This window comes from Gavialis gangeticus, unplaced genomic scaffold, assembly GCF_001723915.1.
Source record: "Gavialis gangeticus isolate Ggan-Ray unplaced genomic scaffold, GavGan_comp1, whole genome shotgun sequence".
Taxonomy (NCBI): Eukaryota; Metazoa; Chordata; order Crocodylia; family Gavialidae; genus Gavialis; species Gavialis gangeticus.
In genome coordinates, this window is record NW_017728960.1 from 5,006,745 (window position 1) to 5,019,427 (window position 12,683).

General features: G+C 52.6%; 1 protein-coding gene across 2 annotated transcripts in view; it reads left to right on the forward strand.

The window, feature by feature from the left end:
* SNX27 (sorting nexin family member 27) overlaps positions 1-12,375 on the forward strand; it is a 66,736-nt gene extending 54,361 nt beyond the window's left edge. The window contains exons 13-14 of one of the 2 annotated variants that reach the window (XM_019528401.1): positions 5,027-5,117; positions 5,740-12,375. In XM_019528401.1, coding sequence (XP_019383946.1) covers positions 5,027-5,071 — 45 coding nt within the window. In that variant the 3' untranslated portion in view covers positions 5,072-5,117; positions 5,740-12,375. The remainder of the gene's footprint in view (positions 1-5,026; positions 5,118-5,739) is intronic. The other variant, XM_019528393.1, reaches the window with a different exon arrangement.
* Positions 12,376-12,683: the final 308 nt, after the last annotated feature.

Sequence of the window (12,683 nt, forward strand, 5' to 3'; positions counted from 1 at the left end):
GGGGGGGGGGGGGGGTAGGCATATTTTTGACCAGCCATTTAGCAATCTGCTCCCCCCCAGTGATATAAAAAGATTGATGACACTTGGCAGAGACTTGGCAGATATGTTTAGCGCTCTGTAAACTGCTGACTGTGCCTACATGCCGCAGATGCAGTGCGATCGGTGTACGTTGCTGCTCTGAAAGCAAGCGTGTTTCTCAGCGTTATGGAAACATTGGAGATCTCAAAAGCAGATGCTGGCTCTTCCTGCAGCAGCAGGGAGTCTCACCTGCTCTGGTGCTTGTGCCAGAGGTTGTGTGCATTCCTGTGCCTGTCCCTGCTACTTGCTGGCCATCATTTTTAAGGTTTTGAAGACCTGGCTAGCCAAAGCTTTGGCTGGGATGGTAAAATTGGGGATGGTCCTGCTTTGAGCCAAGGGGTTGGACTAGGTGTGACCTCCTAAGGTCCCTTCCTGACCTTCATTTTCTATGATTCTGTGATCTTGTGTGAGGGCCCTGTGGTGGGAGATGGGGTAGTGGTGGATTCACGTAGCTTATCTGCACAACAGCAAGATGCAGTCAGTAGCAATAGGAATTTAGAGTATGATGGACATATGGGGTGGCGTTATCTATTCCACTGCAACTTTTTTGGGTCTGCTCCTATCCTGTGTGAAGTGGAAGCTGAACTCGGAAAGAAGGTCCAGAGAAGGGCAACAAGGATGACTTATGGCATGGAGTGGCTTCCATAGGAGGAGAGACTACAGAGACCAGGCCAGTTCAGTTTAGAAAGGAGATGCTTCAGGGGGTACGTGATAACTGATAAGGGTTTATGAAATGCTAAATGGCAAAGAGAAAGTTGGTAGGGATTTATTATTTACTCTCAATACAAGTGTTGTCTGGAGTTGTTAGTGTCATTGTTGCTGCTGTTCTTGTTGGGTGTTACCGATGCATTGTCAGCATTAAAGTTTTGGGAGCTGTGGTGTCAACATGTTGCCACCATGAGACTTGGACACCGGTCCTGTCTTAAAGAATGATTGCAGGCTCAGTTTGGTGGAAAAGATCCTGCCAGGTTTATTGTCTACAAGCACAGCCCTAACAAGCACATCAGGCATTTGTACCTGTTTCAAGGTAGTCAACACAGCACCATGAAGTCTCCCCCAGGCTGCTACAAAATTCCCTTGCTTTCCAATTCTTTTTTAATACAATGATCAAAACAAATTCCATGTTACATTTCATCTGCATCTTGAACATCTCAAACCATCTTGTCCCATGGGCCTGTTTCACATCCTGACCTGTTCCAGCCTTATCATCTTGCTACTGGACTATCCTACCTTATACCATCATCTCCCCCTACCATCTCTTGCTAGGAGTGCACATCTGGCCTGCATGCCAAGTTTTGTTTGTGAGGAGTTCATGCATTGCTCAGGTTTGCTAGTGAGGCCTATTCATGTCGGTGCTTTAGCAAAGCCTTTTGTGCTTGGAGGAAAGGGGCATCAGTAGTAGATGTCAAGCATGGGACTGATGGACATGGCTTCTGAATCAGAAGTTCCTAAACCTTAAATGCTGGAGGTTGCAAGTGAGAGAGGATCAGTGGGAAAAACCCTGGTTGTACCCAGTTCACTCTCCCTTCCAGCATTTCCTCTCTGCTGCTGTGTGACACAGGGGACTGGGCAAGATGGACCGGTGGTCTGACGCAGGAAATGGTCAGCCCTTATGAAAGTTTACTAGTGAACGGAACGAGGGTTAGCTGCTCCGGCCTCACCTTCACTTACCATGGGAGAGTGCTTGAAAGATGAAACCGGAATTGTGCCTTGTTGCGTCTCAGCGTGGGCAGCGACGGGAGGTTTGCGATTTGAGTTTGAGAAGGTTGAACCCTGCCTGTGGGCATATGGAAGACAGTGGGGTAACTGTGGCAGAGAGACCTGCAAGTGAAGGATGTAAGGAGCGTTGTAGCAGAGGGGACAGGATGGACATTCAGGCCTGAGAAAGAAAGCATGGGGGGCTGAGTTAGGAAGGGTCTTGTTGAAATGAAGCTCTCTGGATGCTGCTCTCTCAGATGACACTGGTCCCCACCCCGCTCCATAGAGCTGGGACTTGGGCTCCCAGCCTAGCCTGGAAGCCTTGGAGAGGGATTGGTATCTGAGCTTGGACTCTGTGGGATTGATCACAGTCCCTTTCTGGGCCACCCTTTCTGCTGGCATGAAGCAAAGCAAACATGGGTTGGAGGTGAGCAGTCTGCAGAGCTTCTCTGATTTAATGTACTTTGCTCCCCATAAGACTGCAAAAACAGCCCCATTGATACCAAGGGTTTAATAGTTTTCCCAGAGGAGCCCTGGATTTTGAACAAGATGAGTTTCAGTTAATGGCTTCCGTGGCAGCCTGAGCATAACCCAGAGAAAGCCAGAGCCTGTGCTCTCCAGTATTGGTCAGTGGCCGGAGAGGTTCATGTTCTACCTGTTGTGCTGCAGGCTGGGAAGCCAGTCAACCCTCCATGCAGCATGTGCCCTGAGCAGAAGGCACTTTTGGGCTCAGAGTTGGTTAGAAAATAGCCTTGCCTTGGAAAAACTGGGAGGAAATGTCTGTGCCAGCAGCTTGGCAGCTCTGCACACTGCCTTCCCTGGCGGCACTGATTCCAGCTCATTAGAGAGCAAGGGGAGGAAAGGCCAGGAGATGCTGGTATTTCATAGTTTCTAGGGTTGGAAGGGACCTGAGCAGATCATCAAGTCCAACCCCCTGCTATGGCAGTAAAGAGTACTGGGGTCTAACTACCTCAGCAAGGTGTACATCTAGCCTCCTGTTAAAGACCCCCAGGGTAGGAGCCAGCACCACTTTGCTTGGAAGTTGGTTCCAGGTCCTAGTTGCCCTGACAGTGAAGTCGCGCCTCCTGATGTCTAGCCTAAATCTACCCTCTGCCAGCTTGTGACTGTTATTCCTAGTCACTCCTGGGAGTGCTTGGGGGACCAGGGACTCCCCCAATGCCTGCTGGTCCCCTCTGACCTAGTTTGTAACAGGCCACTAGATCCCTCCTCAGCCTTCTCTCATAGAGGCTGAACAGGTTCAGGTCCCGTAGCCTCTCCTCGTAGGGCCGACCCTGCTGCCCCCTGATCATGCGAGTGGCCTCCTCTGGACCCTCTCCATGTTGTCCACATCCCTTCTGAAGTGCGGCATCCAGAACTGGACGCAGTACTCCAGCTGCGGCCTGACCAGTGCCGCATAGAGTGGGAGGATCACCTCCTTGGACCTGCTCGAGATGCATCTGTGGATGCACGACAAGGTGCAGTTGGCCTTCCTGACTGCATCCCCACACTGCCGGCCCATGTTCATCTTGGCATCAATAATGACTCCAAGATCCTTTTCTGCCTCTGCACTGATGAGAAGGGAGTTCCCCAGCCTGTAGGTAGAGTGCTGGTTGTTCCTTCCCAGGTGCAGCACCTTGCACTTGTCTGATTGTAGCCTATTCCTTCCTTCTAACGTGCCCACGTGCCCCCACATCTTAGTGTCATCAGCAAATTTGAACAGGGTGCTTTTTACCCCCTTGTCCAAGTCACTGATTTCTCTGGCAGGGTGTTGTCCCACAGCTGTGGCTCACCCTGAGGGATTCACTAGTCAGCAGTGCAGAGGCATGAGTTCAGCTGAGGGCTCTCCGGTGGGTACTAAGTCCATCTTGCTGCCTCTGCAGCTCCTCCAGAGTCATGGCTCAGTCCTTGTAGATCCTGTCAGTGCCCCCTGCTGCCTTCTCTGCGCAGCCCTCTGCCCCCTTCCCCCAGCTGCATCTGACATGCAGCTGCCTTGCCTGCCTGGATGCGCGCTGTGTGCTTGTGTCTGTAACTGCCAGAGGCTCACCTGGTGGCGTTTATAGCTAGACCAGGCCTGTTCCCTGCCTGCTGTGAGAGAGCTCCATTAGCCTGCAGTTCCCCTGCTTGATGCCTTGAAACCCTTTGTAGATCATTTCTTGTTTCTCCTGGACTGGCAGCACCTGACTGTGGGTAATGCTCTTGGATCGCACTTGCCTGCGATCCCTTCCTCTTTATTGTTGTGGGTTAAACCTGACCGAAAACACTGAGTCACTTGTATCAGCAACGACCACACGTAACTGCTCCTCTCACCATCTTGAGGTGAACTGGGACCAGTGGCTGCAGTAGCTTCATCATCACTGAGCAGTACCTGTGTCTCAGATGTGGGCTGTCACCAATGCTGTGGCGGCAGTAATAGCACAGCAGCGGATGGCGGGTTTGTCGTGGCAACTGTGGTATGGCTGGGTAATTCATTGCTGGGTCATTGCTGGGTAATTCATTTCAAGAAGCCTCTAGAGATGGCAGGTCACTGATCAGGCCTTAGGTGTAGGGTTATGTGCTCCCTGCTGATGGTGGGGAAGGCAGGGCAGCTGCAGTATTTGGTCACAAGGTGGTCAGTGTTTAGCAGCTGAAGCAGGCACCAAGGAGGAGCTGTGAGTAGATGGGAGTAGGAAAACCAGGCTCATCCAGTATTTCATTGGGATCCCTGCAAGGACCCATTTGCTGTGGGGATGCGGCAGTCTCGTGCACAAGCAGACACCTGGGCACTAGTGGCTGTCAGCAGTTCCCCACCCCGAGGCATCTTGGACATGCCTTGGCTGTGCTGATGCCATGACTTAAAACCTCTGTAAAAGAGCCAAGTGCTGGAAACCACCCGGCACCCAGTCAGACCCATGGCCAAGGTGCAGGGTGTGGGCACAGCTGTGGCAGCCCCAAGAGACCAGCTGTTTCAGATCAGACCTGCCCTCTCTAATGTGCCTCTTCCCACATCAGCCACCAGCATGGTGCTCTGCCAGCAGCTATCCTAATGTGGGGCTTCCCTTCACACCCCTCTCCATAAGGAGCAAAGTCCCTTGGCTGGGCCTCAGCAGAGGCCTCCATTGCACATTGAAACCTCCATGCCACAGGGCAGAAGTTATAGCTGCCTTCCCGAGGCAACAGATCTTGTTGATTGCTTCCTGCCATCTGCTGCTCACACCCTGGCTTCCAATGGTGGTTGTTACTAATGGTGATTTATCATCCATCACCCCGGCAGAGAATTGCAGCCTGCATATCCGAGAACCGTGGGGACCAGACTTGAGCAGAGCCCACCGTGACCGCGGGCCAGCAAGCAGCACCTCTGCTGGGTGAGCTGCTTATTGTGGCAATGGCCGTGGTGTTGCCTTAGGACAAGGCAGGGTGATACCAGGGGCTAGGAAGGGAAGTTGACTTCTCCCGTTGCAAACCGCCATTCAGTTTGTATCTGCTTCAGGTCTGAGAGGTGGGAGGGATGCTGGAGTGAGCTGCTGGCAGAGCTAGAGTGATGCAAAGGTGAGGCATCAATGAGGGCAATAGGCATAGGTGGAGGGGATCTGAGTACCAGCACAGGAGGTGCCGCCGTGGATCAGAATTGTGGAGCATGGGCAAAGTTTGCTGGGGGATGCTGGCACTGTAGCCAACTAATGTGATGAGCCCAGCAGGGAGGGAATCTGGTTTCTCAGGGTGAGATGCTGAATTGCACTTGTGGGTCCTGGTACCAGTTGTAGGGAGGCAGCAAGGCTGGGAGTTGGGCCCAGACCCTGCTCCCCGAGCTTACTCCTGGCCCTGCCATGAGCAAATGTGATTTGAGGGCAAGTTGCAACCCCTTTCCATTTTTCTTGGGTAGAAGGTGCTCCTGGCACGGGATGGAGACATGGGTGTCAACAACATGTACCCAGCCCCAGAGGCTTGCTGAATAACTGCTGCCTTCTCTTCTCTCTTCTCTTTCAGAATATCTTTCAGATGGTCAGGTCACAGCAGAGGGACGCCACCACTTAGCCCTCGCTGCGGAGGAGCGTAAACCCCCCCAAAATTAACACTTAAAATTTAAAAAAAAAAAAAAGGAAAAAAATTCTGTTTAATGTATTAAAAAGCCCTTAAACTAAATATTAATAATAATACCATTCGTGAATGTCATGTTTATGGACTTCAGCAGCTACAGAGACAGCAGGCTCAGCAGTGCCCAAGGGAGACCAAACATTGCGATGACATAAAATCCACTGCAGGGTTTTCCATTCTGTTTCTTTCCCTGCTCTGGTCTTTTTCCCCCACCCCCCTTTGAGTCCCAGACCAAGAGATGGACTGTACATTGTATTTTTTACAACTGGAAATGGAGACACCGCCATCCATTTGCACACTTCAGACATATATATGTATGTATAAAGAAGAACAGTTATATATACAGAATACCAGACCCATATACATATATATATATTTCTTTTACACTTTCATACCAGCGCCCGGACCTTTTTTAAGCTTGCGCTTTTACGCGCATTTCTTTCTTCCATATCTGTTGTGTTTTTACTTTTAAAAAATCTAAAAAAGTAACCCAATAGGGAAATACCTCTCTTTTGCTAAAGGACTCTTCCAGAGCTACAAGCTTTTAATTGTCAGTGGTTTGTTTTTTGCATCGAATCCTAGTTCCAGGGTCTGGCATTTCAGGGAGGGTGATGGGGATAAGCGGGGGGATCTTTCCTTGATAAAGGATCATTGTTTTGCATCTTGGCACCTGGAAGATCTGCATGCAGGCAGCCCTGTTTGAATCCAAAGGGATGGCTCCGTGGGACATGCCCATCCCTGCAACCGCAGAAGGCAGAACCCCAGTGACTCGGGAGCATTGAGATGAAGCTCGTGTGCAGCGAGCTGGAGGTTTGCATCTGAGGTCAGTGGCGGATTGGGGATTAGAATCCTGCATGGACCTGGCGTTGGATCCTCCGCTACTTTCCTTTTCTCCTTGCGTTTTATCCTTCTCCCACTAGCAGCACCTTTCAATCCTGCTTCACCCAACACTGCAGGCATGGCTAAATGCAGATGTTTGCTAGGAAAAATCCCCTTTTGCTAGGAAAAATCAAGCAAGTTGCCTGTTCCTGAAAGCTTCCCCTGCCCTGTCTAACCCGATCTGCAACAGCTTAGTCTTTCTGCTCCTGCTGGCAGGGCCCAGTGGTGTCCTCTTTCCTGCTTCTGCTTCAGGGCTTCACGTTGTGTTGCCTGTTAAGCAGTGAAACTCATCTACATGCTAGAGAGCTAGGGTCAGGCCTGTTCCCAAGTGAAGGCCCCTTGGAAGGTATATTTTTGTGCAACTTGTGACCTGCAAGGGACTGAAATATCCTGCCCAGGGCTGCTTCCCCTGGTGTTCTGCTCCGCAGGTCTCTAGGCTCCCTCCCTTCCCTGGCTTCTGAGGCTGAGACACAAGCTGCTGCAGCCACAGAACTGGTGCTGTTTGCAGAGGCCTGGGTTCCTTGACAGGATGGACCCCGCTGTGCCCACAGACAGTGCCAGGGCCTTTGTCCGTCAGCACTCAGCTGGCCTGAGCAGGGGACTTGTGTGCACCTGTGGAGAAGGTAGTGGGGATTTGTGTGCTGATTTGTGACATGGTCTACAAAGCTGGACGGCATAGCTGTATCCTTTCCCTCTCTCGACCCCAGTGCCTGTGTTTCTACTTGGCAGGGTGGGGTGCTGAGTTGGGTAGCTTCTCCCTCTGTGTACAGCGGGGTTTGCAGCCCAGGCTGCTCTTATTGTCATCCCCAGCCCTTGTGAATGTTTGGCTGAACAGAGAGAGGAACCCTGGGAGCCAGGAGAGCCAGACTTGGGGTCTGGTGGTTTGGGAGTGGTCAGGGGAGCCCCACAGCTTCTCAGAGGCTGGTTAGTACCTCGATGGGTGTCTCTATCACATGGTTTGGGGTGGGGGGATTGTGGCTGGGCTGCCCCTGGATCTGACCACACTCCTGTCCATTGCAGTGTAGGGCAAACGGGGTGTTTGCAAGCCCCTTGCCATGCTGGGGTGAGGCCTTGTTGGTACCTAGAGGGCTTTGCACAGCAAGCACGGAGGCCCCTTCTCCTTTACTAGTGCCCTGCAGAGGCAGCACTGATAGGTGGGTGGGGAGAGTGAAGGGGGACTTGTGCCTTGCAGACAAGTGGGGAGAAAGGGGCTGCAAAAGCCCCAGGCGAGTTTGCCAGCATTCCCCTGGGGACAGCAGCTGTGTCTGCCTCTACCCAGGGGATGACGCTGTGGGAAGGCCGGAAGCAGAAGCCTGGGCAAGGCCTGGCGATTGCTATGATCTGGTGGTGGGGCGAACCTTCGCCTCTAGGAACCCATCTTGGGTCAGGCAGAGAACAGATGAGCTGTGAATTTGCTCATGGGAAATGCATCATCCCTGTACCTGGCCCAGTCGGTCTGTTCTCTGGGATGAAGGCAGGCCTCAAGCAAGCACCTTTGGTAGGGCCAGTCCCTGCTAGGGAGAGACTTGACCTTGTGCCTGGTGGCCCAGCCAGCCCCATCACCTCTGCCCACAGGCCTTGGTATGCCAGGAGCAAGCTGGCTGGGTGGAATCTAGCTCAGCATTCAACCAGCTGTTGCAGGCAGGGAGTGGAGCTGGGAGCCAGGGCTCGGTAGGGCCTTCATCAACTGCCTCCTAGTTAAATCCCGTGCAGCTGGCAGCACCTCTGTATGGCAGGTGACGGGCATTGTGAAGCAGCTGCTAGGACAGGTAGCGTTGGCATTTCCTTGACTTGAACCATGTTGGGGTCAGTGCTTTTACCACGTCTGACTCCGGGGCTGCCTCTCTCTTCACTTTTCCTCTTCCCCATCTGTGACTTTCACATCCTTTTTCAGGCATGTTTTTCTCAGACCCAAATCATTGTCTAGCAGAGGTGCAAGCAGGCCTGGATGCTAATGCCTGGTTGAGATGGGCACTGGGCTGAGTAATCCCAGGCCAGTTGGAGTTGGCTGGGGAAAGGAGCCAGTCTTTGCCTTGCACTACAAGCTGCTGGGGGCTACGGGCCACATACTCTGTAGTTAAAAGGAAGTGTTTCCTTTCTTGTCTCCTGTTAGAGCAAATGCTGGTTCCCTTTTGCTAATCCTGAAGCCTGAGCATGGAACTGTCAAACGCTGGCCAAGAGCAGCAAGCCAAGCCCAGACCGCTGGGGTTCAAAGCTTGTCAGTGTTGTGGGGATGGCTGGGTACAGCCGTGTGAGCAGCGTTTGTCCCAGAGCTCTGCAGCCCAGAGAAGGGATCAATTTGCCTTCTCTCTGCCCCCTCTTCAGAGGCAGGCAAAGGTGGTTGGAAAAGCCACCAGCCAAGGGATAGTGCCTGGCCCCCAGTCAGCCTTGGAGAGCCAGGGGGAAGCCAGCCTGGCTGGACGGTGCGAGCCCTGCATGCAGTAGTACCCAACCCCATATAGCCCCCACACTGCTTATTCAGATAAACTGCTGACAGTCTTCCCTGAGCCCCAGCCTCAGCAGCTGTGAATTTGCCTCTGGTTTTAACTGAGCAGAGATAAGAGACTTCCATCCAGCCCCCACCTGCAACCTTCAGTTCCCTTCCATCTCTGCTCACACTGGCTGGGCTGGATGGGGCCCTGAGTCCCGGGGAGATCTGTGGTGTCCAGAGGGGAGGCTGAACCCTGGCCCGGGGGAGTGCAGAGCCCAGGAAGCCTGTTTTGTGGCTCATCAGGTCGGGTGTGGAGGTTTGATGGCAGGACTGCAGCCAACCTGGTGCCCATCTTCTACCAGCATTAGTCCTTTGGGTCCCCAGCTCCTTTCCTGCTCCTGCTCAGATCCTGGCACTGCCACCAGTGTGTTTGAGAATGGCCTGGAGACGCCAGGATAGTGGCTGGGCAGGAGGCGATGGGGTAGATGCAGGGGTCTCCAGGCCTGGAGTGTGGTAAGCTGGCAGCTCACTGGTGGGGCATGTGCGGGGAGGAGTGGAGGGGGGCTGTTTTCAGCTCAGCACAGCGAGAAGATGAATAGGATTTGTCTAGGATGGTTTGGACAGGGCTGACCCTGCCTTGGGCAGGGATTGGACTGGATGTGACCTCTGGAGCTCCCTTCCCGCCCTACTGCTCTAGGATTTTTATGAACCCATGGCACTTTCTCCTTTCTTGCTCAGCATCTTTTTCTGCCGTGTTTCAGGCATGTGAACCTGGCTTTGGGTTCCCCCAATGCTGGAGTTTGCGTGGAGGCTGGGGCAGATGGAGAGAGGCAGCATAAAACCCCTGTGCAGCGTGGGGCCGGCATGTCCAGGGTTGTCCTCAGCCATAGTCAGGGACATTGGGGGCTTCGGCAGAGAGGTCCAAGTAAACTGGACAAGCCAAACAGCCATGACTCAGGTATCACACTGCTGGTGGATATTAAAACCTACCTCCCCCCTCTGCTGTAGCCTCGAGCTGCAGCTGTGTTGAGACAAACGCTGTGGCAGTCTAGGGTTGTAGGCCACGCGCACCCCTGCTAGGGATGCAGGGCATGGGTTTGGGGGCTGGATCTGAAGGCCAAATTGTCGTGTGCAAAAGATGGAAAGATGCAGGTCCCGTTCTCCCGGCGCCCTCAGTTCCTCTCATTTCTGATCCCTCCAGAACCGCCCCAGGGTGTCTGCCTTGTCTCCTACCCCAGCTCAGGCTCGCAAGGTACAAACTCTGATCCAAGCCGGGGATCAATTTCCAGGTGCTTTTAATTCTCCAAGTGGTTTTTCCCCCCTTGGAACAGCCAGGCTGGTCCTGCCGTTGACACTGCAGCTCTGACCCTGTGCACGGGAGTCAGGGCAGGTTGCACTCACTATATGCCATATTTTCTAGCCTTCCTATCTACCCCAAATCTGGGGTGAGTGTGTTGGGCAAAAAAATCAGCTTCCTTGCTTGAGATGGAAGCACCCTGCTTTGATCCCTGGTATTGATCACTCTTTGGGCAGGTGTTAACAGTCATCTCTCCTTTTTCATGGTCTCAGTTTTCTACCACTGAAGCTAAGTTTTCTTAGGGGAACGTTGCTGTCTGCAAGGGTCTTTTCTCCTATTTCATAGCTCTTTAGCAATTTTCCAGGTCAGGGAGCTGGCAGGTCTCCAGCAGCACTTGAGGTTTTAGGTATGCAGGAAAGGGAGGTCAAGTTGGCTGGAGATGACACTCTGTCTCTGCTCTGTGCAAGCCATAAGGGGGGGGCAAAATTGATTGTAATGCCTTTCATAAACAAGGGACATCTTATAGTTAGGGTGGTTTATAGGTGAGAACATGCGGTAGCTGCTTTCCTCCAGCACTCTTGGCATGAAACAGCTGGAAGGTGCCGTGCATGCAAGAACCTTAATGAGCTGAGACTCAGGTCAGCCCTGCTTTCTCTGGGTGGCTGCAGTCGGGATCAAGGCAAGGAAACCGCTGTGTTTATCGGCTGTCCCGCAGAGGTGCCCCATGCCCCTGGGCTGTGAGCAGTTTGCGGGGCTGGGTGTGCTCAGGGGAAAGCATTTTCTCCCAGCAAACCAAAGCGGAGCCTCTTGGTACTGCAGGAAAGGCAGGGGCTGGAGTGGGGAGCATGGGGTAGACCTGCTCCCTGAGATGCCCTTTCTGTTTTAGCTAAGGACATTTCTAGCAAGCATCTTGCATTTGAACCAGGCTCCTGGCTGAGACCCTGGAGATTGGGCCTGGTACCAACACATAGGTTAATTTGGACCCTAGCGGGGAGATGTCTAGTTGCCCCTGCTTCTTTCTCCCCTCGGCTTCTCGTTTCCCATCCCCGTGGAGCTGGAAAGCCCCTTCTCTGGGTACGTCTAGGCTGCCGGCGGGCGTGCTCCCCCCAGGGTTAAACTAGCAGCTTGCCGGCAGGTCTAGGAGGTGCGACAGCATCAGGGGAGTCAGATCCAGGTTGAGCAGCAGCCATGCCCACATCTAATGCTTTGGCTCTCTCCAGCCACTGTCCTTGCCGACCCATCTCCCATCCCACCTGCTCTATTCCCCAGTCTCAGTGCTGCAAAGCACCCCCCACCAAAAAAACAACAACAACAACAACAAAAAACCTGGAAGCCAGCACGTATAGACCCCGCTTTGCTCTTGAGTTTCAGGGAGGAGGGTGGACCATGCATCCTTCTCTCTGCTGCTTTTACTCTGTCCCTGCTTCCGCACCCCCCCAACCCAGCCCTGGCTTGAAACATACTCCTGTGTGGGAGGAACACACTAGATCACACTAGCAATAATATGATCAGCGGAGGAGCAGCGGGTGAAGGAGGGGTCTCGCCGGCCAGGAGGGGCCAGAACTGACGCCTACCACCAAATTGACCGAAACTTTGGTCTTGTGCCCTTGCTCTTTTATTGCGAGCCGGTTTCAGCACCGTGCACATCCCCCTTTTTAATTTATTTGAGAGAACTCTAATTGTATTTTCACTGCAGTATCTTGTATTTTTTATTTGTGATTCCGAAATGTGAAGAAGGAAAAAGAAAAAAAAAAAAAGAAAAAAAAAAACCCAACAAAAAACCCACAAAACCAACTTGCTAACAGTGTTTCATTCCTCATTCTCTAGAGCTAACCACTCTAAAATTGTTTGGTAAAGTCACTTAGTGTAATTAATTGTAACATATTCTTTTAAATAAATTGATTTATTGATGAAACTACTAGCTAAGCTTCCCTGTTCCCCCTTTTTTTGTTTCTTGGGGGTGGGGAGCTTCACTGTATTTGGTGGGTGACAAAGCCTGTTTGAGCCCTGACAAGTCCTCGCCGGATATTGTTAACGATGCTGGCAGATAATCAGCAGTTAGAGCACTGTCTAGTCTAGGTGGGGAGGTGATAGCAGCATCTCCAGACTCTGCCAGGTCAGAGCCCCGTGCTGTTGAATGCAGCACAAAATGCGATGGTCCTTGTCTCAAGGACCTTGGGGTTACAGAGTGGGGATGGGTTGGAGAGGAGTGGGGGGGCGGGGGACAAG